The 24,999-nt window shown below is 39.8% G+C and overlaps 2 protein-coding genes and 1 non-coding gene across 3 annotated transcripts in view; all 3 read right to left on the bottom strand.

Moving 5' to 3' along the window:
* The window catches only part of ift172 (intraflagellar transport 172), a 39,857-nt gene extending 38,909 nt beyond the window's left edge, over positions 1–948 (bottom strand). The window contains exons 1-2 of the mRNA XM_074616032.1: positions 749–948; positions 140–283 (exon numbers count right to left, since the gene is read on the bottom strand). Of these exons, the coding sequence (XP_074472133.1) occupies positions 140–283; positions 749–787 (183 nt within the window). The 5' untranslated portion in view covers positions 788–948. The remainder of the gene's footprint in view (positions 1–139; positions 284–748) is intronic.
* Positions 949–2,603: 1,655 nt separating this feature from the next.
* On the bottom strand, positions 2,604–2,675 carry trnaa-ugc (transfer RNA alanine (anticodon UGC)). Its single transcript has one exon. It is a non-coding gene; the product is annotated as a tRNA-Ala (tRNA).
* An 821-nt stretch (positions 2,676–3,496) lies between these two features.
* On the bottom strand, positions 3,497–15,702 carry LOC141756362 (apolipoprotein B-100-like). The gene is made up of 18 exons (XM_074616031.1): positions 15,462–15,702; positions 15,136–15,331; positions 14,870–15,049; positions 14,552–14,755; positions 14,280–14,447; positions 13,978–14,183; positions 13,499–13,681; positions 13,274–13,404; positions 12,956–13,166; positions 12,699–12,871; positions 12,253–12,413; positions 12,057–12,166; positions 11,596–11,969; positions 5,388–11,417; positions 5,184–5,295; positions 5,067–5,090; positions 4,739–4,925; positions 3,497–4,635 (listed from the first exon to the last, which is right to left on the bottom strand). The coding sequence occupies exons 1-18, from the start codon at positions 15,656–15,658 to the stop codon at positions 3,640–3,642; spliced, it is 9,843 nt and encodes a 3,280-aa protein (XP_074472132.1). The 5' UTR covers positions 15,659–15,702; the 3' UTR covers positions 3,497–3,639.
* Positions 15,703–24,999: the final 9,297 nt, after the last annotated feature.

Genomic DNA, 24,999 nt, shown 5'->3' with positions numbered 1-24,999 from the left:
TTTCTTTTGCATTGTTGAGTTGTTGTGTTGTGTTTTGTTGTCTGTTTATTCCCCTTTATCTCAAGGGGTTTAAACTGTTATAACACATTTAACTGTATGTATTAGACAACATTAGCTCCTAACTGTCCTCCAGTCTCACCTTAGAGTCTAGGGGTTTGGTGGAGAATTTGTCCCTCCTCTCTCCCTGCTCATCATAGAGGAGCACCACTCTGTCAACAGTGCAAACTGCGAACTTGGTGTTATTCGGTGCCCAGGTCATGCATGTCACTTTGGCAGCACAATCCTGTGTAGAAAAGACAGAGAAAACAAACAGTCAGAAGTTATTATAGCATAAATAAATTCCGTTATGTTCTGTAACGACAGGGGATGGGGCCAGACTCCATAGAAGATTCATCTGTTTTAACTATTAAAGCTAATTTAATTAATATATTACTAAAAACCCAACTTTTAAACTATGGCCGAATCATTGAGACACAGTCTTTAGTTAATTCGGGGTGTATTAGCAGTACTTTTTCCAACCAAGTAACGCACAGCAGTTTCTAGAAAGCAAAGTAACGTAACTGTAAAATGAACTGCATTTAATACCAATTCAGTAAAACCACTTATATGCCGAATTGACGACCATAAATTAGTGTTTCGTTACAGCTTCTTTCGTGGGGTTGTGTTATAAGACATGTAACGTTACGCAGTCACACACGTTTTAAACTGATGTTGCTCTGCAGCATCAGCTAGCATTAGCATTACTTACCTGGGGTGTTAGTAGTGTTTTAAGTTGCTTTAGTTGCATTTTTGGGAAGTCTTTAGGAAGCTCGTAGAGGGAAAACGTTATTAGTGCTCAGATAAAGTGCAATCTTGTTTTTAAATGATGGTCATTTTGTTGAGCAGCTCCGAGAGACAGCAGCTAGCAGGGAGGACATCTTTGTAGTAAACATAACTGTGATCTCCTTAGTAACCACCGCTGGGTAACCTGGGTAACTAAGGGACTTCTGGTGCGTTTAGGGGCTATGGGAAATGTCAGATCCTCTCACAAATGAGTCTATTACGTTGTTGCGAAAAAAATATTTTTTTGTCAAAAATAGTTTGTAATTGTTTGTTTATTTTAATTAATAGGTTATTAGCTTTCATAGACAATGCATCAATATATTTATGTAGATTAAAGACTAACGTCCGTGTGTGAGCAAAATCTGCAAAATACAGTCTTTTTTCATTTTTTTTTCTTGTATATGGTTTTACATAAACATAGATACAAATATGAAGAGATCCAACATTTCCACTTTTTTACAATGAATATATAAAACACACGGATAGAACATGGGGTGCTTTTCATGTGAAATAAGATCAAATAAATAATAATAATAATTAAAAAAATTACATTTAGAAAAAAAGAAAAATTAAACTAAACAAGGGCGTTTGGGGGAAATATACTTTTTCCACTCCTTCCAAATTTCCTGAAATTTAGTTTCTTGAAGCCTTATTGAGAAAGTTATTCTTTCCAATACAAATATTTCATAAATTACATCATACCAGGTCTCTAATGATGGGGTATCTGGTTTGAGCCATTTCTTAGGAATTGCTTTTCTAGCAGCTACACTCAATATTCCAAATACGTATTTTGTTTTAAAATTTGTAGATGTTGAAAGTAGAAGACCAAACAGGAGTTCGTCCCACTTAAAAACTATGTTTGTACCAAATATAGTAATTACTATATTTGGTACAAACGTTTTTAAGTAACTAATTCTGTGTAAATCTTATGCCAAAAATAATTTACTTTTGGACAGGCCCAAAACAGGTGATAGTGGTTAGCTACCTGGAAGAGCCTGAATGATGAGAATTCTCAGCAGGTGTAATAAAAAATCTACTAACAGTCTTCCAGCCAAACGCTCTCCATAAGGTTGAGCTTGATATCTTCCACTGAAATTCACAATATTGTAACCAAACTTCTTCTGGAATGCAGCTATTAGTTTCGTGTTCCCATTTTTGTTTCATGTAGGTAATACTTGCTATTTCAGCCTCCTGAAGTCCTCTATATATTCTTGAAATTACTTTAAGCCCCGAATCTGTTTTATGAAATACAGTCTCTTCATATACTTGGTGTTTCCAAAGCTTTGATCTCCGTCACAATTGAATAGTGAGCTATATTTCAATTCAATTCAATTTGCTTTATTGGCATGACTGTCAGGTGAACAATATTGCTAAAGCGTCGATTCAATAATAAATAAAAATAAAAAAAGAACAAAATAAAAACAAAAACATATGTATACATATATACAATGCATTAATCAAATTACAATATATAAATATTTAAAAAGAACATACATGGAAGAAAACAATAAAGAAGTAATTCATGTTTGTTGTGTCAATAAAACATTAATAACAATATATTGCAATATCAAACGATAAATGTAAAAAAAAAACATGAAGTAGAGGAGTAAATAAAAGGCAGAGTGTGTTACATCTATTATGTGTTATATACTAACGGACACAAAAGTACATTGTTATGCATGTATGTACGTTAAAGTTATGCTTTTCAGACAGTAAGTGAGTAAGCTATTACTTCAGAAGTCCATATGGCCAGGATTTAGACAGAAAAAAAAAATTTCCACTGGAGATGCCGGGGATTGAACCCGGGGCCTCATACATGCAAAGCATGCGCTCTACCACTGAGCTACATCCCCTTCCGTATATGTCCTTCCGGTTGTGATGTATTTATACCTATCTTCCAGGAACAGACTTTCTTCTGGATTTAATATTCAATTTGGAATATCTGATCGTTATTCATCAGTTTAGAAAGTTTTGAAACGATTATCCGATTATTATCCAAAGGCCAAAACACAAACAGTTTAGAACACCTTAAATGTCAGCCCTTAAATAACACATTTAGTAGATTTTAGGGGATAATGTTACATAACTCCACCTTCCTTTGTTTATTAATCTGTAGAAAGCCGCCATTGTTGAACCGGAAGCAGTCGAGCAGAAGTAAAGGACAAGTAGCCTACAAAGGGTGTTACTGCCTTTGTTTGACTGTTGTGTGCGTCCATTGAACTGTAAGTACATTTGCTATACTTTTTTAGGTAATTCTTGCTCCTTTTCATTTCTGGTATTGATGGTCATGCTAATTAGGCCCACTTAAAGGGACTGTTTGTAAGAATCAGAAATGCTTGTTAACAGCGACACCTGTGGCCGCTAAATCAACGAAAGTCAGCCACGGGTTCGCGCTTGCTCGCTCTAAATAGACATGAACGAGCTAATCACGACTAAATTAACTCAGTGAGATTCATGAAAACTGTGTTGTGATGATAAGCAATACCCTTCTCTGTGTAGTTTGATTTAACAGTTGCATTCATTTATTGAAAATTTAGAAGTGAATTCTAAAAATGAATCACAAAGAAGGAAATCAGACATTTACAGATTGCATTAATGTAATTTATTGATGTTTTTCACTCTTTGCAAGAAGGTGAGTTTCAGTAAAATGTTACATTTTCAATGTTTGTACACAATAAACAATGCAAGGATTGGTTCTGTTGAACTCATTGTTATAAATATGGTTAAAGAGCAAATTGTCCATACTCCTTCCAAGCATGCGTTTTGAACAGATGGTAGTATTTCATATGGACTTAGGCCTCAGTCTGTGAGGATTCCTCACAGCTGGAAGGAAAGTGGAAGGTCAATCTCAAGCCTTCCTTCATTAACTTTCAAGTTGGCTTGAGCCTCCAGCGAAGCTTGCTGCAGGAAACCATAAACAGTGTTATTGAACTGTTCCACTACATAAATGAACATGTCGATAATGTACTCAAATGAATTGTTGAGCTGCTCCATATTTAGGGCAGAGATCTGGTCGACAACATTCTTTAAGACTGTGACAAGGTTAACATAGAGGACATTGATGTTGATGAACACTGCATCTAAATAGTCAGACTTGACAGAGTCAACAAACTCCTGAGATTTCTCAACAATAGCCTTCAGGGTCTCACCAATGTTCTCTAGCATTGTGTCAAGACTCTCCATTTTTTTCACAAAGTCCAACAATTCATCAAAGATGTTCCTGAAAGCTGTTTTGACCTGATCCAATATCTGGCCTCCAGTGATTGCATCACCAACTGGCATGCGCAATTTCACACTGCTGATCATCTCAACAAAGGAGTTATAGTAGACCTCCATGTTGTCATAGATAGTCTGGAGGGCCACATCTAGCATAGCAGCAATGCTGCTGGTCAGCTTCTTCAGGGCTTCGGGGAGAGTGGTCATCTCATCAGACCCAGGCAGTTTGAACTGGGTTTCCCTCAAAACCTTGACAACAGCATCCAGAAATACCTGGAGAGTCTTCTGGTACTGGACAATGATGTTCCTGAAGAAGATTGACAGCTGGCTCATTTGAGTGTCGTAGTTGATTGCAGCATTATAGGCCTCACTGATGCGGTTAACAACAGAGTTCTTCAACTCTCCCATGTTGCTTGTGATCTGGTACTTGTCAGCAAACATTGTGAATGTAGAAATGATGGAAGGGAGTCTTGTCTTGAGTTGAGAGAGCATTACTTTGGGTGCCTCCATGTTGTATGCAATCTGCAGGTTCATCTTATCAGCATCCTTAGAAGATGATCTGATGACCAAGATGTCAACATCAACCTCTGGGGCAGACTGTTTAATAAAATGAAATAAAATAAAATATTATTTTAGTTATATTATGATTTTGGTATTTAGCTTGCCATTGTATCAAAAAGGTAATGTTAGTGATACTCACAGGATAACGGCCATAGACTCTTGCCATCATCTGAGATGGGACTCTGCCATTGACCTGAAGGCCCAGGAAGCCAGTGGATGGGGTAGATAGTGAGGTAGTGATACCATCTCTGCGAGCAGCATAACGAGCGTTCGCATCAGTGAAAGTAGGACTGGTGATGTCCACATTCAGGGTGTGACGAGAGTAACTGGAAGAGAAAGAATGCATTTCAAATAAAAATCCATGATTAATTCTTGAACTGATACTTAATATGAAGAAATCTGATTCATACACATTAATATAAATGATCAAGACGAAAATGTAGAGAAACTGTTGATTGAATATTTACCCGTCATCAGCCTGGCGCTTTCTCCTAAAATGTGATGGAAAGGAGTTAATTACTTTAAACTTTGAATGTCAGAAGTAATTATTCAACATACAATGTAAAACAAATGCAGAACGTTACCTCAGGGCTTGGGTAATGACATGATTGACATCGATGGTCATGTCAGCGTGTGTCAGGACAGCTTTGCTGACCATGTTCAGAGCTTCATTTTCAAAGTTCACAGTAGTAGAAGCTATTAAAAAAAATGTTTTGTAAGATTTAGTGCTCAACAATGCTTGCTCACATAAAACAGATAAATGCGTAAAGGGAATTTGATCAACTCACCATCCATGTCATATTCAAAGAGCACAATGACAGAAGTGGCAGAGGACTTGAAGGTGACTTTGAAGCCAGGAGCGTCGCTGTCTACTACCACTGCCAGGTTCGTGGTGTGCAATGGGCTGACAAACTTGCCATTGGTAGAGATCTTCTGCTTGGCGGCGTTCACCTCAGCAACAGTTTTCTCAAAGATGGTGAAGTCACCTAAGCTGCTTGGCTGAGATATATCAATCTCAATATCAGCAGTCAAGGAAGATGTTGGGGCAAGATCAATGGTAGCCTGGACAACATGCTTCCCGTTGGTGTTGAAATTGAACAGGTTTGCCTCGTTGTTGCCAGTATACTTCAGCACTGCATACACACGGCTCAGGGAGGCTTCAACAGCGAGATTCTCATTTACATCCATGCCAATGACTTTGGTGGTACCTTGGTTAAGCTTGGCATCAGCAATGACCTTGGAGGTGGAGCGTAGGCCATCTTTATTCAGATACAGATTCATGTCATTATCCAGGACTCCCAAAAGTAAATAGTCTTCAAGCACTGTGCCGTCCATGTTGGCCTTAGTAGATGACTCCATGGAAACATCCTCAAGGCTTCCTTCCAGCTTCAGACTGTGGTCTGCATCGGCCTTTCCAACAGCCATGATCACAGGGAGGTTGAAATCACCCTTCATCCTCAAGGTAGAGACAGCATTTGCTTTGGTTTTGGTGTCTGCAACCAAATTTTGGTTTACCTCCAGGTTGAGTATAGGCAGGGCAATCTTTGCAACTGTAGCCACAGAGACGGAAGTTTCAAAAGTCTCAGTACTCATACTGAGAGTGCTGTCATGAGTGCCTTCAATGTGACGATTTTCAAGGGACAGGGAATTGGCCAACTTGATTCCTCTCTTGGTGGTCAGACTGGTTGTGCCATCAAGTTTGGCTTTTAGACCCTCAAACACAGAGGCTGTGATAGCTCCCAGGCGGAACACAAGATCATCATCAGCATACAGTCCAGAATTGACACTCAAATTAATGATGGCAGACTTGACAGATAGCTCTGTGATCAAGTTACCCACAGAGGGAATCTGGATCAGACCCATCATATCAACAAGGGGGGCAGCCTGGCTTTTCTGGTAAACAATCTTGGCATCCATGTCCACAGACTGCTCAGTGGTAGTCAAAATGTTCTTCAATCCAGTCTGCTCATACAAGTTCAGATCACTGATAGCTGGAGTATTGAAGTCTACAAAAGGCAGGTTAATCTCAGGAATGCTGAAGGGGTATGTCAGGAAGTCAAGATTGGCCTCGCTTTCCATTTTAGCAAAGATGCTAGCCTCCTTTTCATTATTGTCAACAGTGAAGTTGTAGAACATTTTGTACTGATTAAGACGAGCCACAGCTACTGTGTTGATCTGTTGGCTGGTAGGTTTGAAGGTGGCTGAGTAATCATTCTGCAGATCTATTTTAGCAATCAGACTTTCAAAAATGGTGACCTTGCCATTTCCTTTGTTTTGGAATTCAATGACAAACTCGACCGGACGGACTACAATGCTGATTCCATTGGACAGGACTCCACTGACTGAACCATACAGTTCTGTGTCATGGCTTGCTTTCAGCTCAGCTTTCATATCATAAAGGTTGGCATGTCCAGTTGCCACAACAAGACTGTTCTTAATGACTGGTGTCTCTGCCTCATTGCGGATATTAAACTTGAAGTAGGAAAGGGTGCCAGATTCAGCAGTAATTTGCTGTTTCATCTTTAAGATGGGAGAGTCTGTGTCACCAGAGACAGTTAGTGTCATAATACTGGGAGTTAGTGACAATTGCAAGTTGCTTTTGTGGGTGCCATCATCAGCATTGAATTTGCCAGTGCCTGAATTGTCAACTGTTAGAGTGAGGGTGTAGCCATCTTGGAGAGCACTTACTTTCTGGGTTACAGTGGCCTCACTCCTGAAATTGACAATAGAGAGGTCCACTTGATGATTGTAAGTTGTATCGAAAGAGGCAGACATTCCTTCTTCATTAGTTAAAAAGGCTGTGTTCATGAAGTCAGCAGTGTAAGGTGTAGAGATAACCTTAATTGTAGTTTTGCCTTGGGCCTGGGCTGATATGCCATAGAGAGTTACAGATGCCTGATGTTCCACTCCAAGAGCAAGGTGGTTGAACTTAAGAGTCTCTGCAAGGACAACACGACTCATTTTGGGGATTGCAATACGAGCAGTGGAGTCAAGTTTGTAATTAAGAATTTCAAAACTTGGAGATGTGGCCTGGGAAGTAAGGAATCCAGTGAACTGAGGTGTCATTTCATTATCAGTGGAGTTCTGGAACTCAGCAGAAGTCTTGACAGTGTAGATGGGAGTTTGCAATTTGATCTCACCATAGAGTTTACCAAAGCATGGGATCATAATCTGATTTGGAATGGTTGGTAGTGTGATCTCAGGAACCTGAAGAGACTTGACAAGCTTTTCTACAGGAACTTGTGGGATGGTAGGGAATGAGATCTCAGGAAGGGTGATTTCTGGGAAAGTCATCTCAGGCATTGAAGGAAGGTAGTTCATGGTCAGATCTCCAAAGAAAGCATCCACATCAAGCATTTTGATCTCAAAGTTTCCAATGAAATCAAGAAGTTCAATGATTCTCTGCTTGATGTCATCAAAGGAAATTGTGATGGCGTTCACAGTGTAGGAACCCAGGATGGTGAACTCAGGGATGTCCAGCTGTGTTGGGATTTCAAACTGCTCAAGCTTATCCATGCTAAACTTCACAGTGGGCACAACAAGATCAGTGAGAGGAATGTTGAAGGATGGCGTATTCAACTCAACTTTCTTAAGTTGCATAATGAGCCCTTCAATGATCTGTTGAATCTCGCTGATGAATTTTTGCTCAGGTGCCAGGCTCTTAATCATCTCAACCGTATTGGTGAATATATCAGTGACGATGTTGATGACCTTAGTGTAGCAACTGCTTACGAGGCCCAGATAAGAGTTAATCTCAGCTTTGACATCCAGATTTGTAATTCCCTGTTTTATAAATTCAGCAAAACTCTTAAGGTTGTCAAGCACAACTGTGTCAATGATATCCTTTACAGATTTAATCATTTCTGCAACTTTGATTTCTCTCAGGTTTTCCATAAGGCCTTTAACAGAGGATAAGACAAGATTGACAAAATCTCTTGTTGCCTCAAGTTTCTGGGGGATTTCAAGAGTCCTGATCAGCTCATTCACGTTAACTGTGTACTCAGCAATAATTTGATTGGCATAATCTACAACGTTATTGTACTCCAATGACCTCAGCTTTTGCACAATTGTTTCAATATACTTATTCAGATCATCAATCATATCCTTAACCTCAGTTGTTTTCAAGTAGTCAATAGCACCCTGGAAGACTTGCAAGAATTTGGTAGGGATGTCTGCATCCTTCACCATGTTGGCTACAGCCCTGATAGATTCCTCAATTTTGAACAGTTTGATGAGCTCAACAGTCTTTTCCAAGACAGCCTGAACCTTTTTGTCAGCCTCAAACTTTACAATCAACTCTCTCATCTTGGCATAGAATGTGTTGATCTTACCGAGGATGTCAAGGTCCTGAATCATTCCCTTGATGTAATTTGTTATATCGCTGAGAATATCTGTGGGAATCTGACTCACGAGTTTCTCGATGTAAGCTTTAAAGTTGATGGATGAAATGTACTCCTTCAGGTCAACAACAAATTTCTGCATGTCAAAGGTCTCAATTATTTGTTTCATGTCACTAATAATTGTCTGTAGTTTGGCCTTGACTTCATACTTGGAATCAATATCACTCAGGAATGCGATGCTGCTGCCCTTGAGTTTTTCCAAGTCGATCTGCTGGATCATCTCCCTCATGGTATCAATCACATACACAACCAATGCCTTGATGTCATACTGCTCGTTGATGGCATTCAGCTGTTCCTGGATCTTCTGAATAAGGGTTTCAGGCAGGGTGCCACTTACAATGATCTCTTTCACCATACCAGCAAAGTTTTGGATGTAAAGTGTGAGATCAGCCAGCAGTTTTTCAACAGTAGCCTTCAGGTTTGTCAAAGAGGCTTCTACATCCTCCATGGAGATGACATAATCTTGGGTAAGATCATTGAAATACTCCTTCAGCTGAACGACATTGCCTTCTAAATTCAGTTGAGAAACAAAGTCACTTACATACTGGGGAAGAGCCTCAAGTTTAGCCCTTATCTCCTCATTGTTGATGTAGTCTTGTAGTGCCTCTGCAACACGCACAACAATGCCCTTGATGCTTTCCAAGACTGCGGGCAGATTTTCAATTAGAGGGAACTGAATTATTTGACAATCTGTGTTCTTGTCATACTTGAGGAAGGAAGAGATGGTGAATTCCTGGTTCTCTGTGGAGTCTGCATTGAGCATGTTTGTGAGGATGGTGCCAGAAACCTCAATTCCAGTTCTCTCAGCAGTGTTGTAAATACTCATGTCCTGATTAAAGGCATGCTCATTCATTTTAGACTTCATTCTAAAACTGGTCTTCTGCTCTTGGAGTGACAGAACAGTATCCATCTTGTTGTCAAATGTGGTCTCAAGAGCAAAACCGTTATCTAGCTGCTGGTTTACTGATGCTCTGCATTCATTTGAGCTAGCAAAAGCCAGGGGTTGTGCTTTAAGGAGGAGCTTGCCATAGAGCTGGGCGCTATGCTTTCCATACATAATCATGTCTCCATCAGCATTAAAAATGGCATCAAGGTTGAAATCAAAAGGAACAATGCTGCAACGGATGGTGTGGTCAAAGCGCATTGGCTGTGAGTTGAAGCGAGCATCGTTGGTGATCCTGGCAGCAAGGCCGACAATCTCAAGCTCTGTGTTTTGATTCGTGTGAGTTCCAAAGAGTTTACCAGTGGTGCTGCACTTTGCGTTAGCTGTCATATCAGCATAATTTACCTGGTAAGTGTGCTTGATCTCTTCCTCGCCATAGATGGCTTTCAGGTTTCCAGTCAGGTCCATCTTGTAAAGCTCGGCCTGGAGCTGAGCGTCATTAATGAAGTTGGCCTCCAGAAGATTCAGGTTGTTATTAACATTTGCAGAGGCAGTGTAGGGTTTCAGGTCGATGGTGATATCATGAGTGTAAGAGGCATATTCACTGGCAGTGGCTTCAGCCTTTGAGTTGAAGTCAAGACTAAAGAGAGTAATGGTCATAGTGTTGGTATTATCAACCTTGATGTCACGCATTGCAGCCTTGTTGGTAATGGATAGAGTAGCTCTTGAAGCATCAAGCCCAGCATTGAAGGTGTTTTCCAGGGACAGGGGGCTCTGAAGGGTGGTTGTTCCACTTGTGGTCAAACCATCCTTGTTCATTTTAAGAGTTGCCTTGTGAGTAGCCTCATTTTCAAGGAGCTTCACAGTGGCATCGCTGTTAACAGCCAAACCAGTGACATCAAGAGAGGCAGTCAGCAGAGAGTAAACACGGTTTTCAGAGTTGTCTGCATTTGTCTCCATTCTCATGACAACTTCACCAGCACCAGCAGAGGCTTCAGCCTGGTTGCGGATCTTCATGCCAAGAGCAAGGGCATTTGCATTACATTTCAGTGACAGCTTGCTCTCCTTGAAGGAAAGCTCAGCAACATGGGTCAAGAGGTCTTCAAAGGCATTGGTGTTAGATACAACTGAGAATTCACCATTGGCAAGTGTTGCTGCAATTGTGTTCTGGGCCTTAAGAATGGTGGAGTCAACCTGCACAGAAGAATCAATCTTTGCTTCTGGCCTGAATGGAAAGATGGAGAATGACTGGCTTGATATGGTCTTGCCATACATGGGTCCAGCCGTGAACCTTCCGTCAAAGTTGCTATCAGCAGAGATCTCTTCAGTGTTGATTCCAGTCATGCCAGTGTGCTCTAGTGCAATATTGAGACCAAATGGGCTTTTGGCTTCAATCTTGCTACTTGATTTCAAATTGATTTTGTCTGTGATGGTTGCATCCTCAATGATACTAACACTGGCTTCAAGGAATTTATGAGTCAAAGAGCTTTTCAAATGGGCCTTGATGGAATCAGTGGTGGCCAACATTCCAGATCCTAAATAAAACACAAAAGAAGAAAAATGATTGATAATTTGAAAATCAATACATTTATCAGGGAACACTGTAACATTGGAACTGAAATGACATTGTTTCACATCATTGGAAGTGAACAACACTGTGAGTCAATAACAATGTAACACATCTTAAATTCATGAATATTAACTATGAAATACCTTCAATATTTATTGAGAGGATGTCAAGTGGAGAGGTTCCTTTCACATCAAACTTAGCTGAGTAGCTTGCGGCCTCCACTACGTCTTTGCCGGCAGCCATTGAGGCTTCCATGTCATATAAGTTGCTCTTCATCAGAGTTGAAACCTCAGCTTTGCCAAAAAGAGGAATGGACAGAGTAAGGCTCTTAGGGACAACAAGGTCTGGGATCGGAATTTCCATGGAGACAATCTCCAGTCCAAACTGGGGTAGAGACACACTAGGTGTGGTCAAAGCTGGTGGGAAGTTAAACTCTTTTGTTGACTTTCCTCCAAGAAGCAGAGGGATAGTAATGGTGAAGCGCTCATTGTTGAGGTAGTAGACAGCCTTTGCCTCACTGTTATAAAGACAAAAGTAAAATGCATAAATGTTTTGGGGAAAAATAGATAATTTAAACATTTACCTCAGAGTTGTTCACACTTACTTTTTCAGGAACAGTGTCTCTGGCAGGGAAATCTCAGGCATATCAGGCACTCTGAAGTTCTGAATGTAAGGGATATCAGCACCATACTTTTCCATGTAGCTGTTTGCTGCCTAAGAAAAGGACAACCAGTGTTTTATGCATGCTCCACATTTTTTGCCCAAAAAATGTGAATAATTGCTAAATTCAAGATGCATACCTCCACAAACTTCTTGAAGATGTGACGGACTTTCATGTCAGTCTGCCCCAACTGCATGTCAAGAAGTTGGTTGCCATACTGCTCAACCATATCAGCAGTTGGCAAACTGGTGGTGTCAGTGTTCACATCAGACTTGAACTCAACCTCAAACTTGCTGGCATCTGCAACAATAGAGAACAATGAATTTAATTTCGAGACATGAAGAAATATTCCTCTAATCCCCAGGTTAGACGTAATCTGGGAATAAAATTACTCTAAAACAAAATATAATTTGGCATTTTCTCTCAGACAAAATAGACCCATATTTTGGGTCCCAAATTTTTACCACAGTTCTGAAAATGCCAGATGTAGTTACATTTAGGATGTGACCCAGGTTCATACGCTCCGGTCCAAGAAGCAAGCAATTGTTATGTAATATTCTGAAAGAAGGGTTCCTGGAAAATTACCATATTTCATTGCGATTTTCTGCTCAGAGGTGGCGGCCATTATCTTGATTTCACTCTTGAGCTCCAATTCCAATTCTTCATCACGTTTCATGTTAGCTGTGACGGTGGCATCAGCATTGATTGAGGGGACAAGAAGCTGGACTTGCAGCATACCTTCCTTCATGGCCTTCAGACTGAAAAAATGTGCCAGTGAGTTACCATACTCTTAATGATGAGGGTGACATTAATATCATGAGGGTTTATGGTTGATTTCTTACTTGGCACGGCTAACCAGGGAGAGCTGAGGGATGTTCTTGTTTATCAAGTCAAGAGAGATGGAGTGAGTTCCTTTGCCCTTGGTGTTTCCATCAACAACACCCAGCCTGAGTCCAGCCTCCACATCGTAGTCAGGGATCTGGATATCAGCTGTGATGACATTCTTTCTTCTGTTATATTTCATGATTGCTCTGGCTTCAGTGGGCTCTGCACCTGTTGTTGACCAACCAAATTCATATTGCGGAATTCCACTAAATGTTAGAGCTTTTCAAAATTGAGCTAGTGATAAATCAGAATTTTTTTTCAATATTGTAAATTACCTTCAGCCCTCAGAACAAACTTCACAGAGTCAACCTTATGCCGGCCCTCTTGTCCCTCCCTGAGGAGTTCGTAGGCAACAGTGGCTGTGTACTCAGTTACTTCACCAGTGGGGTGGAGTTCCACAGAAAATCTATGTAGATAATTAATTTAATTCGATTAATATTAGTAAGTCATTTATTTAGAAAAGACAATGATGTGCTGGTGGTTTAAAAAGTCTTGCTTACTTGCTGTCTCCGGTGATGGGGAAGTAGGGGGCTGTCTCCTGAGAGAAAGCATCAGTGTACTGCAGAGCAGTGCAGTATTTCATTCCAGCAAAGAAGGGAGTGCACTCGCTAACATCAACCTTGTCCATCACCATAGGGGGGATGGTCTTCACCTCTGATCCAGTCACTGCCACTAGGTTGTTTCTAAATTTTAAATGTAGACAAATTAGAATGCAACTTTGTCTGTTTTATACAAAATATAGAAAAGTTGAAATTGTTGTAATCAAAGATATAATATCCCCTAAATTATTTGTATGAGGCCATGATTACGGAAAGAAAAAAATGATACACTTGAGCTACAAACACGGCTATTTTAAATTTGGTTAAATATCATTGTCCCCTTTATACTTCAGGTTAGCTAGTTTAACAGTTGCATTACAACCAGAGGTGCAAAGCACTCTCTGCTTGTTGCTTTTTCCAAAAGTTCTACTTAAACATACGTCATTTTGATGAGCTTCATAGGACTCGTTGGAGCAGGGATGGTCAGCTTGACATTGTTACGTTCCATGGAGATCTTGGCACTGAGCCCACTTTCGTGGAAAAAGTTGGTGTGCATCTCTAATCCAGAGTTGACATATTCAGGCATGAAGGTCCCAATCTGAGATACAAACTCAATGCCAGCAGAGGGCATGAAGGTCACCTCACTCTGTGTGGACACATAGGAGAAATGTGAAGAGTTTTGTTAATGCTGTTCATTATAAAAAAATATTGGTGGCATTTAAACACATTTATGGATAATTACCATATCGCGAGCAATCTGAAGTCCACCCTTGATGCCAGGGGTAAAAGTACCAGACATTGTAATCCTCAGAGGCACACCAGTGACTGTAGGCAGGAAGAATTCATTGTCCATGAAGATGTAGTGGGCGAAGATTGTGTTGTCAGCCTTGGTCATCAGTGACTTCATGATCTGCGGCAAATAAAGATAGACATAGGACATTTAAATCATAAACAAGGACTTTCTAAAATAATGCATTGTTTGATCGTCAAATATGCCCTTAAAAAGGTCCTTACATCAGTTGGGAACATCTTGAACATGCTGTCAATCATCATGGCAGCAGAGTAGGCCATCTCCTCCATTTCGTTGGTTTTCAGATATCCCAGCTCATTTCCTAAAAGTCTCAGATACACCATTGCCTCTGGAGACTGTGCTGTCTTCATTTCGTTCACGAGTTTGTTGAGGTTGCGTCCGATCTCCCTCATCAGGTTCTGGGAGGCCTAAACATAGATGTGCGCGCTCTATTTCAAGATTTTTCCCTTATGAAAAATTGATCATCATAATTACTGTTGTTTTAGTCACGTGTACAAAGCAAATTGGTATGGCATGAATACCTGTCTCTTCATCCTGTCCTTCTTCAGAGCAGGAAGTATGTTCTGCAGAATCTCATTGACTCTGAGTGGCATGTTGTCAGAGACAAAGTACATTGTCTTCAGGGCAGTGTCGGGGAAGAAGCCATTCTCTCCAAACAGGGCATCAACGGTTGGCTCAAATCCTTTTCCCTCCATACCAATCTGTAAAGGTGACACATTTTTCAAATAAGCTTATTGAAAAATTGTCTCAAAGCACGATTTAGATTGAAACAGCTCAAAATGTTTACCTCCATCATGTCGATGTCAAAGCCAAATGCCTTCAGAGTCATTTCAAGCATGACCTCCTTGGGCAGATAGCTGGTACCCTCAAAGATCATGTTGCCCTCCACAGATCCGATCTTGTAGTTGCGAGAGAACTTGGTGGGGTCCATGGTGGGCCCAACTTCATTACCCTGCAGTGCATCCTGAATCTTCTGTCTCAGTCTGTAGGAAAGAAGTAAACATATTACTGTTAAACATCTGATGATGATCAAATCAGGGCGTCTACTCACCATATAGTGAAACAATACATTTAAGAAATGTAAACATAAATCTGATATGGCTTTTCACTTACTCTTGGGTCTCTGGCTCCGTTGAGGACAAAATGTTGGTAATGTGGGAGATCACAAAGCTCTTGACTTGTTTGTCCTGCTCATTGGGTAAGGCAGCAGCCAGCTGGGCCAGTTCAGTGGGCTGGGGGTCCTTCATAAGTGCCAGATATGAAGCAATACGCTTTTGCATGGGGCTGGTGTTGTCCAAAAGCACCTGCATGAGAACCTCCCTTCCCTGTGAACAATAGACATCAATAAATTGAGTATATAGTAGAAGTAATTATTCAAATAATGTGTCAAACCTTTGAAATAATTTGACTTGCCTCTTCGGGTACGGGAGTCAGCCTGAACACTTGGATGGCAGCCTGCTGCACAGCCAGGGGAGCAGCAGGTTGGTTCACACACTGGATCACAGCAGATCTGAGTGCAGGACCAGCAGATACCAGAGCTGGAGCCATATTTCCAATAACCTAGAATCAAAGGCCACATTAATATTGTTGTCACTGGTGTTGTCGGTCATTTACATTTTGATCAATAGGGAAGGTTACCCACTCTCAATGTCATGAAAGTGTTGTCCTTGTCACCAGAACAGTCACCCAACTGGCCAGCCACGAACTCAGCGACAGAGTAAATCTCAGGGATCAGTTTTCCCTCAGCTTTGTAAAATCTGTTGAAGAAAAAACAATATTTATAGTTCAAAGCCTGCAGATCTTATTTTACATAAATAGGGAAACCGTTTGCTGAAATATTATTCAGATATTCAACCTGGAATAAAGTGTAGTTAAGTTGACTCACCTCTTGACAACGTTGCTCAGCGCATACATGATGGGCTTGCTGGGCTTGTATTTGGCCATCTCGAGCATGTCATTGATCAGGAGGGCGGAGGGATTGGACACAAGTCCCATAGCAAAAACACCGGCATCGACCTCGAGTGAGGAGCTGTCAAAAGTCCTGAGGATCTGCATGATGGCACTGCTGCACTCAGGGGTTCCACACTGTGCCAGAAGCTGGTAGGTCAGGACACGGGACACTGCAAGAGCCTCAGGAATGGCGGGACTCAGGGTCTCAGTCTTCATTCCACGGACCATGGTGACAAGCTTTTGGAAGAGGTGGGCCCTCCTCTCACCCTCGGTCTCGGGCAGAGTGGCTAGTTCTCTCAGGAGGTTCAGACCTGCATCTTTATCCTGGACAACACTCCTGTCCTCGACAGCCTCCATGTGAAGACCCTTGACAATGTCACCTGTGATACACAAGTACAAGTTTGGAATGAGTTGTTCATATCTTAAATTCCATTTTTTTATAATTAGCCCTAAATACAAAGCACTTACTGCTATCGAAGACTCTTTCGTTATGAGTAGAAACCTCAACCAGAGTCAGTTGTTGTTTTCCAACATTGGTAACTCCATATTCTCCCCTGTAGAGACAACACAAGGTTGAAAAGTACAATAGAATCCTTGGACAGGACACATCAGTATGTACACTTAAATAATGGAGCGCAGTAAGGAGTGCACTGTAAAGTTGGACTTACTTGTGAGAGTAGGGAATGATGATGTGCTTCTCAGTGCAGGACCCAGAGGTCATGTGTTTTTTCTCATTGTCAAACTTGTAGTTGCAGGTCTGTGAGCTTCTGACCAGCTGGGCAAGAGGGTAGTGCTGAAAGACAAATAATTTAGCTTTTCTGAAATCACGTCTCAACAATATTGTGAATGCTAAGAGTAGTAGTAATAATAATAATAATAATAGTATATTTTATTTGTAAAGTTCTTTTCTAGACCCAAAGTGCCAAGGATACTGTGACGGTGTGCTTTTACACTACAATGCAGAGAATTACATATCTGTCAGACAGAATTAGTGCAGTGATGTAATTTTTGTTGGATCTTGAGTAAGTGAAGTTGGAAAAATCAGTTCAGCAGTGTTGCTTATTAGGAAAAATGTACTTTGTCAGCATTTCCAACCAGACCCCACCCATGTGTTGCTTGAATATCTTACCATGCCAGAGATAAGCGCCAAGGGGCTGGTGTGATCTCTGATTGGGACAAATTTGTCACATCTGGACAGGTCCCTGGTGAGGCTGATATCAGTTGCAATGTCCTCTCTGGCGTTGACAGCGTAAGTGGTCTTGCACTTGCCGTGGATAGTGGGCTGAAATGGGTATGAACAGAGATATTGTTATCTTTTAATTGCCGTCACATTCTTTTGATTGTATTTGAGGAAACAGTTCTCACATGAGGAAGTGAGAAGTGTTTAATTTTTAGTGTACAGTAATAAATAGGAGACTTACCATATACTTATTCTTGTCTTCTTCCAGCAGAGGCACAGCCAGGGCAGAGATGATACCCCTCTTGATGTTCAGGATTGTTGTTGTCTCACCATCCTCGGGGTACAGTTTCACATCGTACACACCTTCAACCACAACCTTCAGAGGATACCTACACAAAATGTGAGACTTTAACCATCAAGTCCTATAGCAAATGTGTTTCAATGTGCGTTCATGCAACTGGATGCACTAGATGAGGAACATTTTTTTATGTATCGTACCTCTCCATTTCAGCAGCAAAGGCATCAGAGCTGGGTGCAGGACTGAACACAGGGTTGCTCTCTGCGTCCATGTCGACCACCTCACTCAGGCTACAGCCAGTGGTGCGGACGATGAAACTACAAGTCTGAGGTACTTCAATTTCAACCTGTTTTAAAAGATTATTTTAGCTTTTAGATATAGGGTAAGAAAAGTATGTATATTAAATGGATTCAATATTATGGAGAATGATGAAATTTAGCTGTTAAGGTAGTGGCATGCACCTTGCAAGTGGCCTTAGGTCCATTCCTCAGATTTGAAGCACCATTGATAGCGTTCAAGGACTCAGCTTCGTACAAGTATTCATACTTGTGGTAGGCTTTGTACCTTTGGTTTACTGGTAGAGAAGAAAATGATTTTATTTTAGCAGCATGCTGCAAGTACTGTGAGAAAGTGTGACAGTTTAGCCTTAACAATTCTGCCATGATTTAAAAAGTGCTACATGGATATCATATACTGTAGTGTTTCAATACAGACGTGAGAAAAAATGCTTGTGCGAGCATCAACTTTCAGTTTACCTCTGATCTCCTAAAATATAATGTCAGTTGTAGATTACTTGAGCAGCTGCAGTGCAATTAACTTTTACATCATGTTCAGGTTGTGTAATTTAGATGTGAAAATAGTGGAACTTACACAGGCATGTTCCCTGCTCCTCTTGGGCATCTGTAAAGACAATCATAAGAAAACTAGATGTAAAACTTTGTTTCCACCTGCAAGAAAACTATTTTACTTCAAAAAGAGACCAATGTTTTCACTTTGGTGTGTTTGCTTTAATACTATTGTAAACAATTAATGGTATCCCCAGTTAAAAGCAACACGATGTAAATAAAAAAAAAATACTTACAAGCCAAGGTAAGTGTGGTTAGGAGTAGGGAAAGACAGAGCTTTGATTTCCCCATCGTAGGCTCTCTGTGCAATTCTCCTTTGGCTCCTTTGGTGAGTACTCAGATGAGACTGAGGCCTCAATGTCCTCATCGGCCTTTTATACCAAAGATGTTGTGTATTGGTGGTAGGTTGGAATTACATACAGTACTGTCCCAGCTCCAAAGTCCACTCTATACGTACTGTACGTGTGGAGGGACAAAGGCATCGAGGTTCATAAGGCTTTCCTTGAATATGATTGCCAAGTTTCAGAATCTGTCTTTTTGTTTTCCAAGTAGCATTCTGCACAAAATCATTTAAAGTTACAAATAAACAGAAGAGCTTTATCCTAAATATAACAGAATAATTCACATACTCCACTGCTGATGGATATCATTCTAGGGTAAAGGTCATTAGATTGCATTTAGTTTTTTTTGTGACAGGTATATATATATATATATATATATATAATATACAGTATATTCAGTCTGAAATTGGACCAATATCAGATTGTAATGTAACACCAATAATATCATGTTATTGCTTCTTAGGTTAAACATAAATGTATAGTTGTGAGTTTCTTAATGCTTCCAGGTTTTCCATAAATCTCTCTACAGTGAATGCTAAAGAGACTCCTTTGTATAGGTTTATAGCAAAACTGCATCTGCATCAGCACATTTCAATCGACTAGTAAGTTCATCTTTTGCATAAGGTACTCTGCAGTCTCATCATATTATCTACATTATCATATTCTCTTTATAAATATTTTTTAAGCATACTTATAAACCTAATCTTTGTGATCAACAGCCAATATTAAATATTTAAAATGTTCACTGCACAAAGTTGAGAACCATACATTGCATAATCAGACAGTTTAAATGCTTTTTCAAAAGCTAAACCCAGAAGTGGAGTTATGCCCCCTAACCACTGATAAGGAGTTGTAACACCGAACTTGAACAGGTTGTTCTCAAGCATCTTGTGAAAGGAACAGTGGACTACAGTCTCTGCCCGCTGTGTCGACATCGTGTTGCACACAGTAAATTAGGTTTTACATTCTCTGAACTGGTTATCTCTTTTGGCTAAAAATACCCTTTTAGTTTATCTTGTTGTTACTTTGATCGATAGGGTCCTCCTGCCAAAGTTATGATGGTTTTGGTTATTGCACTAGAGAGAAATACTGTATTTTTTGTCTGCACCTTGCTAACAGTTTTGAATTGGGTGGGGCTCAGTTAGAAAAAAGGTTTAGTAATGTATTTCTGTGCAACAATGAATTAAAGTGTGCTGATGTTGCTGATTTAGTCATGAATGTTTAATGTTGTACATAAGTACCTACTTAGTTTTTTTACAATCTGTGTGTTCAGATATCTGAATTGACTGCTCAAAGAAGGTCAGTGTTTCTTAGTATCCTGGTAGTTGTTTAAGATGTCAATATCTAATCTAAGAAAGTTTATAATGTCAAACTGCATTATTTTTTATATGAGCCCATATATAATGTCCCTTGGTTTGACAAATCACAGTTTTCACCACTAGATGGCAGTGAAAACAATGATCAGTGATCTGTCTGTGCCGGCTCTATATACTGGAAGGGCAAAAGGTTACTTTAAGGGGTCCTGTTGAATTTCCTTGTAAACAAACAAAAGCGCTGTCAGTGTTACTCACCAAAACTCATTGTTTATTAAATATATCAAGTTAATTTTTCTCACAGGCCATCACTCTGATGAACACTTAACATTATCATGTATTTTTTACAACTTAAAGAAACAAACACTTGACTTGTATATAGACATTTTATTTCATTCATCCATCCATCTATTATCTGTAACCACTTATCCTATTCAGGGACCGTGGGGTGCCTGGAGCCGATCCCAGCTGACATTGGTCGAAGGCGGGGTACACCCTGGGCAGGTCGCCAGACTATTGCAGGGCTGACCATTTTATTTCATGTTGAAGAAAAAATAGGAGTTGCTGCACTAGGTCAAGAAATTCTGTGTTGGTAATGTTGAAGTAAAAAAAAACATGGGGCCGTCGCATAACGCAAAGTTTATCAAATAAGTCAGGAATTTGTTCAGTTAGTCTGACTAATTTTCAGTTGATTCGGTTTCATAAAGCAAATTCAACATATGGTGCCTTCAAATGGGATTGTGTTTACCATGTTCACGGGAAGAGTCCATATGAACGTCCCCCTCTTGTGGTATTCATGACCTTGTAAGTAGAAAGTTTCTGAAAGCTCAGAGTTCACGACTTGTGACGTGTTTATTGATGTCGTCAGAAATGGTGGAGGCCATGGAAGTTCATTTTTTGGTACATAATAAGTGAATATATTGTAATTTTAGTCGTATATTTTAATTCTTCGTAATTTTATAATATGTTTGAGGAAAATGTTGATATTCCCAACAACCTCATCTTTTTCCTCCGTCATTATGCCTTTGCATTTCCTGCATTATGTTACCCGCTTGCTAAATTGTTAGCCTGTGGCTTCTAGACGCTGACAGTAACGTTAATATTGCCGTTGCTTAGCAGCGGTGTTCTCACGACTTAACCTCTTGAACGGCAAGCATCTTGTGTACACGACTTCTTATGTTGTAAACACTAGCTCACAAGTTTCATTTGAAGGAAGGCACCAATAGTTCAGGCTCAGTTACAATGGCAACTTATGCTGGGAAACTAACCTGGTCCAGGGCAGGTTAACTGTCAGGCTAGGCCTGAGTTGTTGCTTAACCAGAGTTCCTGTAACACTGACCCGACGGGAAAGCAATGATTTTACCACTGACTTTCTGTAGTGATGCCATATTATTTGACTTTATTAACCACTGTCAGCCAAAAAAATTAAGTTAATAGAAAATCAAGTTAAATAAATTATATATTAAATAAATTATACAATGCTAAATTATAAGATAGACCTACATATGTGTTTAATTATATGGTATGTGATATCAAACATTTAGGCTTATGCTACATAAAACATCTCTTCGAGGGGTCTGGGGATCCTCCCCCAGAAAAATTAGAATTTCAGAGACTTTGTTTCCTCCATTCTGGTGACTTTTAAAGAATGAAATTGCAAAATAATAAGTACAATGCAACAGTATTTTTTTGTTAAATAGGCCTATTTTAAATTTTACTTTTAATTCTTGGGAAAAAATAGAGAATAATTCGTCCCTCTTGCGTGAACTTGTGTGAATCTCTGGTATAAAGTAGGACAATATCCATCCGTTTTCATTCATTCATTAATTTTTTGCTCCTGCTTGAGTATTTCTTTCTCTTGGTACTCTCCATTTCCCTCTCCTTCTCTCACTCACCGAAGGCCCATTCAGACACAATGCGACAATGGCACCACAGCGCTTCGAAACCCGTTATTTCCAATGGCTTGCATCAAGACAGTTTAGCTGGGATGTGTGGCGAGCGCTGCGGTGTCGCAAGCAGACATTAGGTGTAGCTCTATTGCCGTCTGGGTGGAAACAGTAGGGCTTATACACGCTGTACCGTGCCAGAAACAGGTTGAGATAACGAAAAGGAATAAAAAGGTGTGAAAGTTGCCATAAATCGTGAGAAATGCGGGAGAACTGTGCTCCCGGAAGGAAACCGGGAGGGGGTAATGAAAAATGTGAGTCTCCCGGGAAAATCGGGAGGGTTTGCAAGTATGGTGCACACTTAATTATCTTGGCTACTTGAACCTGACTCGAATTAGTCTGATTGCGTGAACTTGAATTGACCTTTATGGATTAGCATTTTTGGCATAATTGTGCAGTCCTATAACATAGGCCATGTTGCTGTATTGTGTGGAGAAGTAGATTTTAGGGGGTTACTGTTCATGGGATCTCTTTTTGAGAAGATGCTCCCTGTGAGACTACTACTTACACAGGCTACTAGTTAGTTTGGTAACACTTTCTATGACGCCCATGTCTATAATGCATTATAAAGATACTTACAATGAATTATAATCTGCTTATAGCACTGTATAATTATAATTATAAACACTCGGAAATATTCATAATGCTTTACAATAGTCACAACGCATTATAAAGCATTTTATAATGACTTATAAGGTCAAGTATCATAATATTTCATAATTGCTGGTCACTCACTGACATTTCTTTTTTTTGCAAGGATTATAGTGTGTTAATAATAATTCCCATAGTTGTAATACATTATAATATACTTTTTTATAATGCATTATAAACACTGTTGTAATGCATTATGATGTGATTGTAAGTTACTCTAAGGGGTCATTTGGTGCATTGTGGTCAAGTAATGAAATTCTTGAGGTATAGGCAGATATAATACATTACCAGCTGGTTATAAGTCATTATAAGTGCTCATTGTTTGCTTTCAGTAAAGTGAAAACAATATCATTAAATCTATGCAAGAGCAACACAAAAAACGTTGTCAAATGAATTAATCTGTTTAACAGGTCATAACAGAAATTGAGTAGCCTACTCCAATTTGATGCAACTGTTTGATGATGAACAACTGAGTGATGGTCATTTACATTTCACTAATGTAATGTTTCCCCCAAAAACTCACTCTAAACACTAAATTGACTCAAAATATAGACAATACCTGAAACAATTTCTTCTTTACTTGTAGCTGTATATAACTGGTCATAACAGATAAACTAAGTAGCCTACTCCAATTTTACACAGCTGAATTATTTACATTTCACTAATGTCATGTTTCCCCAAAATAATCACTATGAACACTAAATTCTCTTTCTTTCTCAATTCAATTCAATTCAATTCAATTCAATTCAATTCAATTCAATATGCTTTATTGGCAAAAATGGTAAACAACTGCAGTTGCCAAAGCAGCAGTCAACAACTAGAAAGGTGCACTCAGTAGAGTGCAGATCTCCGCCAGGTGTGTCTGCAACTACCAGTGCTGTAATGTTTGATTGAATGACTACAACCCACAATTGGCTAACCTCCCGTCTAGACCGCAAGTGTATCAGACGTGTTTTTCACTCGCATGTTTCACACAACAGATACACAACAGATGTCTGCACCGCCTCTGGGCGGCGATGCACTTAGCTGCTGGTGTAGTTCTGTTAGCTGATAGCAAAACCCACTGTCCAAAACAATAAAATTGAGCAAATTGTTTTCCCCCACTGTGTCTGTGTTTGAGATCACATACTAACATATTATTCATACTAAGTATGACATAAAATTGAGCATTTAGTGCGTTCACACTACATAGTATGTGGACTTTGTGTATGCGAGACATGCCCGGATGTATACTACATTAGCAATAATTTCTGAGTATAAGGCATGAGCTTACTGCACATAATGAACTGCCCCACAATGCATTGCGTCTTGGTGCCTTGAGACCGGCCATCAGTCTTGTGAGATTTTGAGGCAGGCTAAAAGCTGTTAATTTGTGACTTTATTATGTGTAAATATATTTTCATGTGAGAAAGTAAGCATTTACATTCCCAGTATGTGGTCAGTTTATCCAAATAACGCCTGTTTGGAAATTTTGTGCAACCGTTTTTGTGAGAGCCGCTGGCGGGGTGCCTTGATACCGGCCCGGCCGTTGCTTGAGCATACTTACTAAGTATGTACTTAACAGTGCAGTCAGCTGTGTGATCACTTGCGGCCCATTAGGTAGTAAACGAATAAGTGCAAAAAGACTGTTGCTGCCTGTGTCATGAATGTTAATTTTCTGTACACTGTGAATCCATAGCATGCTGCAAGTGTTTTCACGGTAGCCCATCTACTGTATGCACCACTGTTATCGTCATCAGTTTATTGGCCTGAGCAGTGAAAAATAAATCAATAACACAACATTAGTAGTTAATTACTCATTGCGTTATGTTTTGAACACACCTGACGCAAGTCAGCAGCCCTTACTGTTGGATCAGGGCTTGAGCATCAGCTGGTTCAGGTGTGTTAGAGCAGAGAGAACCGGAAAAATTGACAGATAGGGGGTCTGGAGCTGGGAACACAGGGTCTAGGCTATAGGCTAGAATAAATATAATTAATGAAACATTATTTACATTTTTCTGAATCTGCTCTATTGATTTACAGAATATGATTTTACAGGGCAAACATTTCGAGAACAATTAAATGTTCAAACGAAGTCTGTGATATGTGTAAATAATGTAATAATTATTTAACTATTTTCTTTTTAAG

Source organism: Sebastes fasciatus, chromosome 18, assembly GCF_043250625.1.
Source record: "Sebastes fasciatus isolate fSebFas1 chromosome 18, fSebFas1.pri, whole genome shotgun sequence".
NCBI lineage: Eukaryota > Metazoa > Chordata > Actinopteri > Perciformes > Sebastidae > Sebastes > Sebastes fasciatus.
This window is presented reverse-complemented; position numbering and strand designations above follow the sequence as displayed.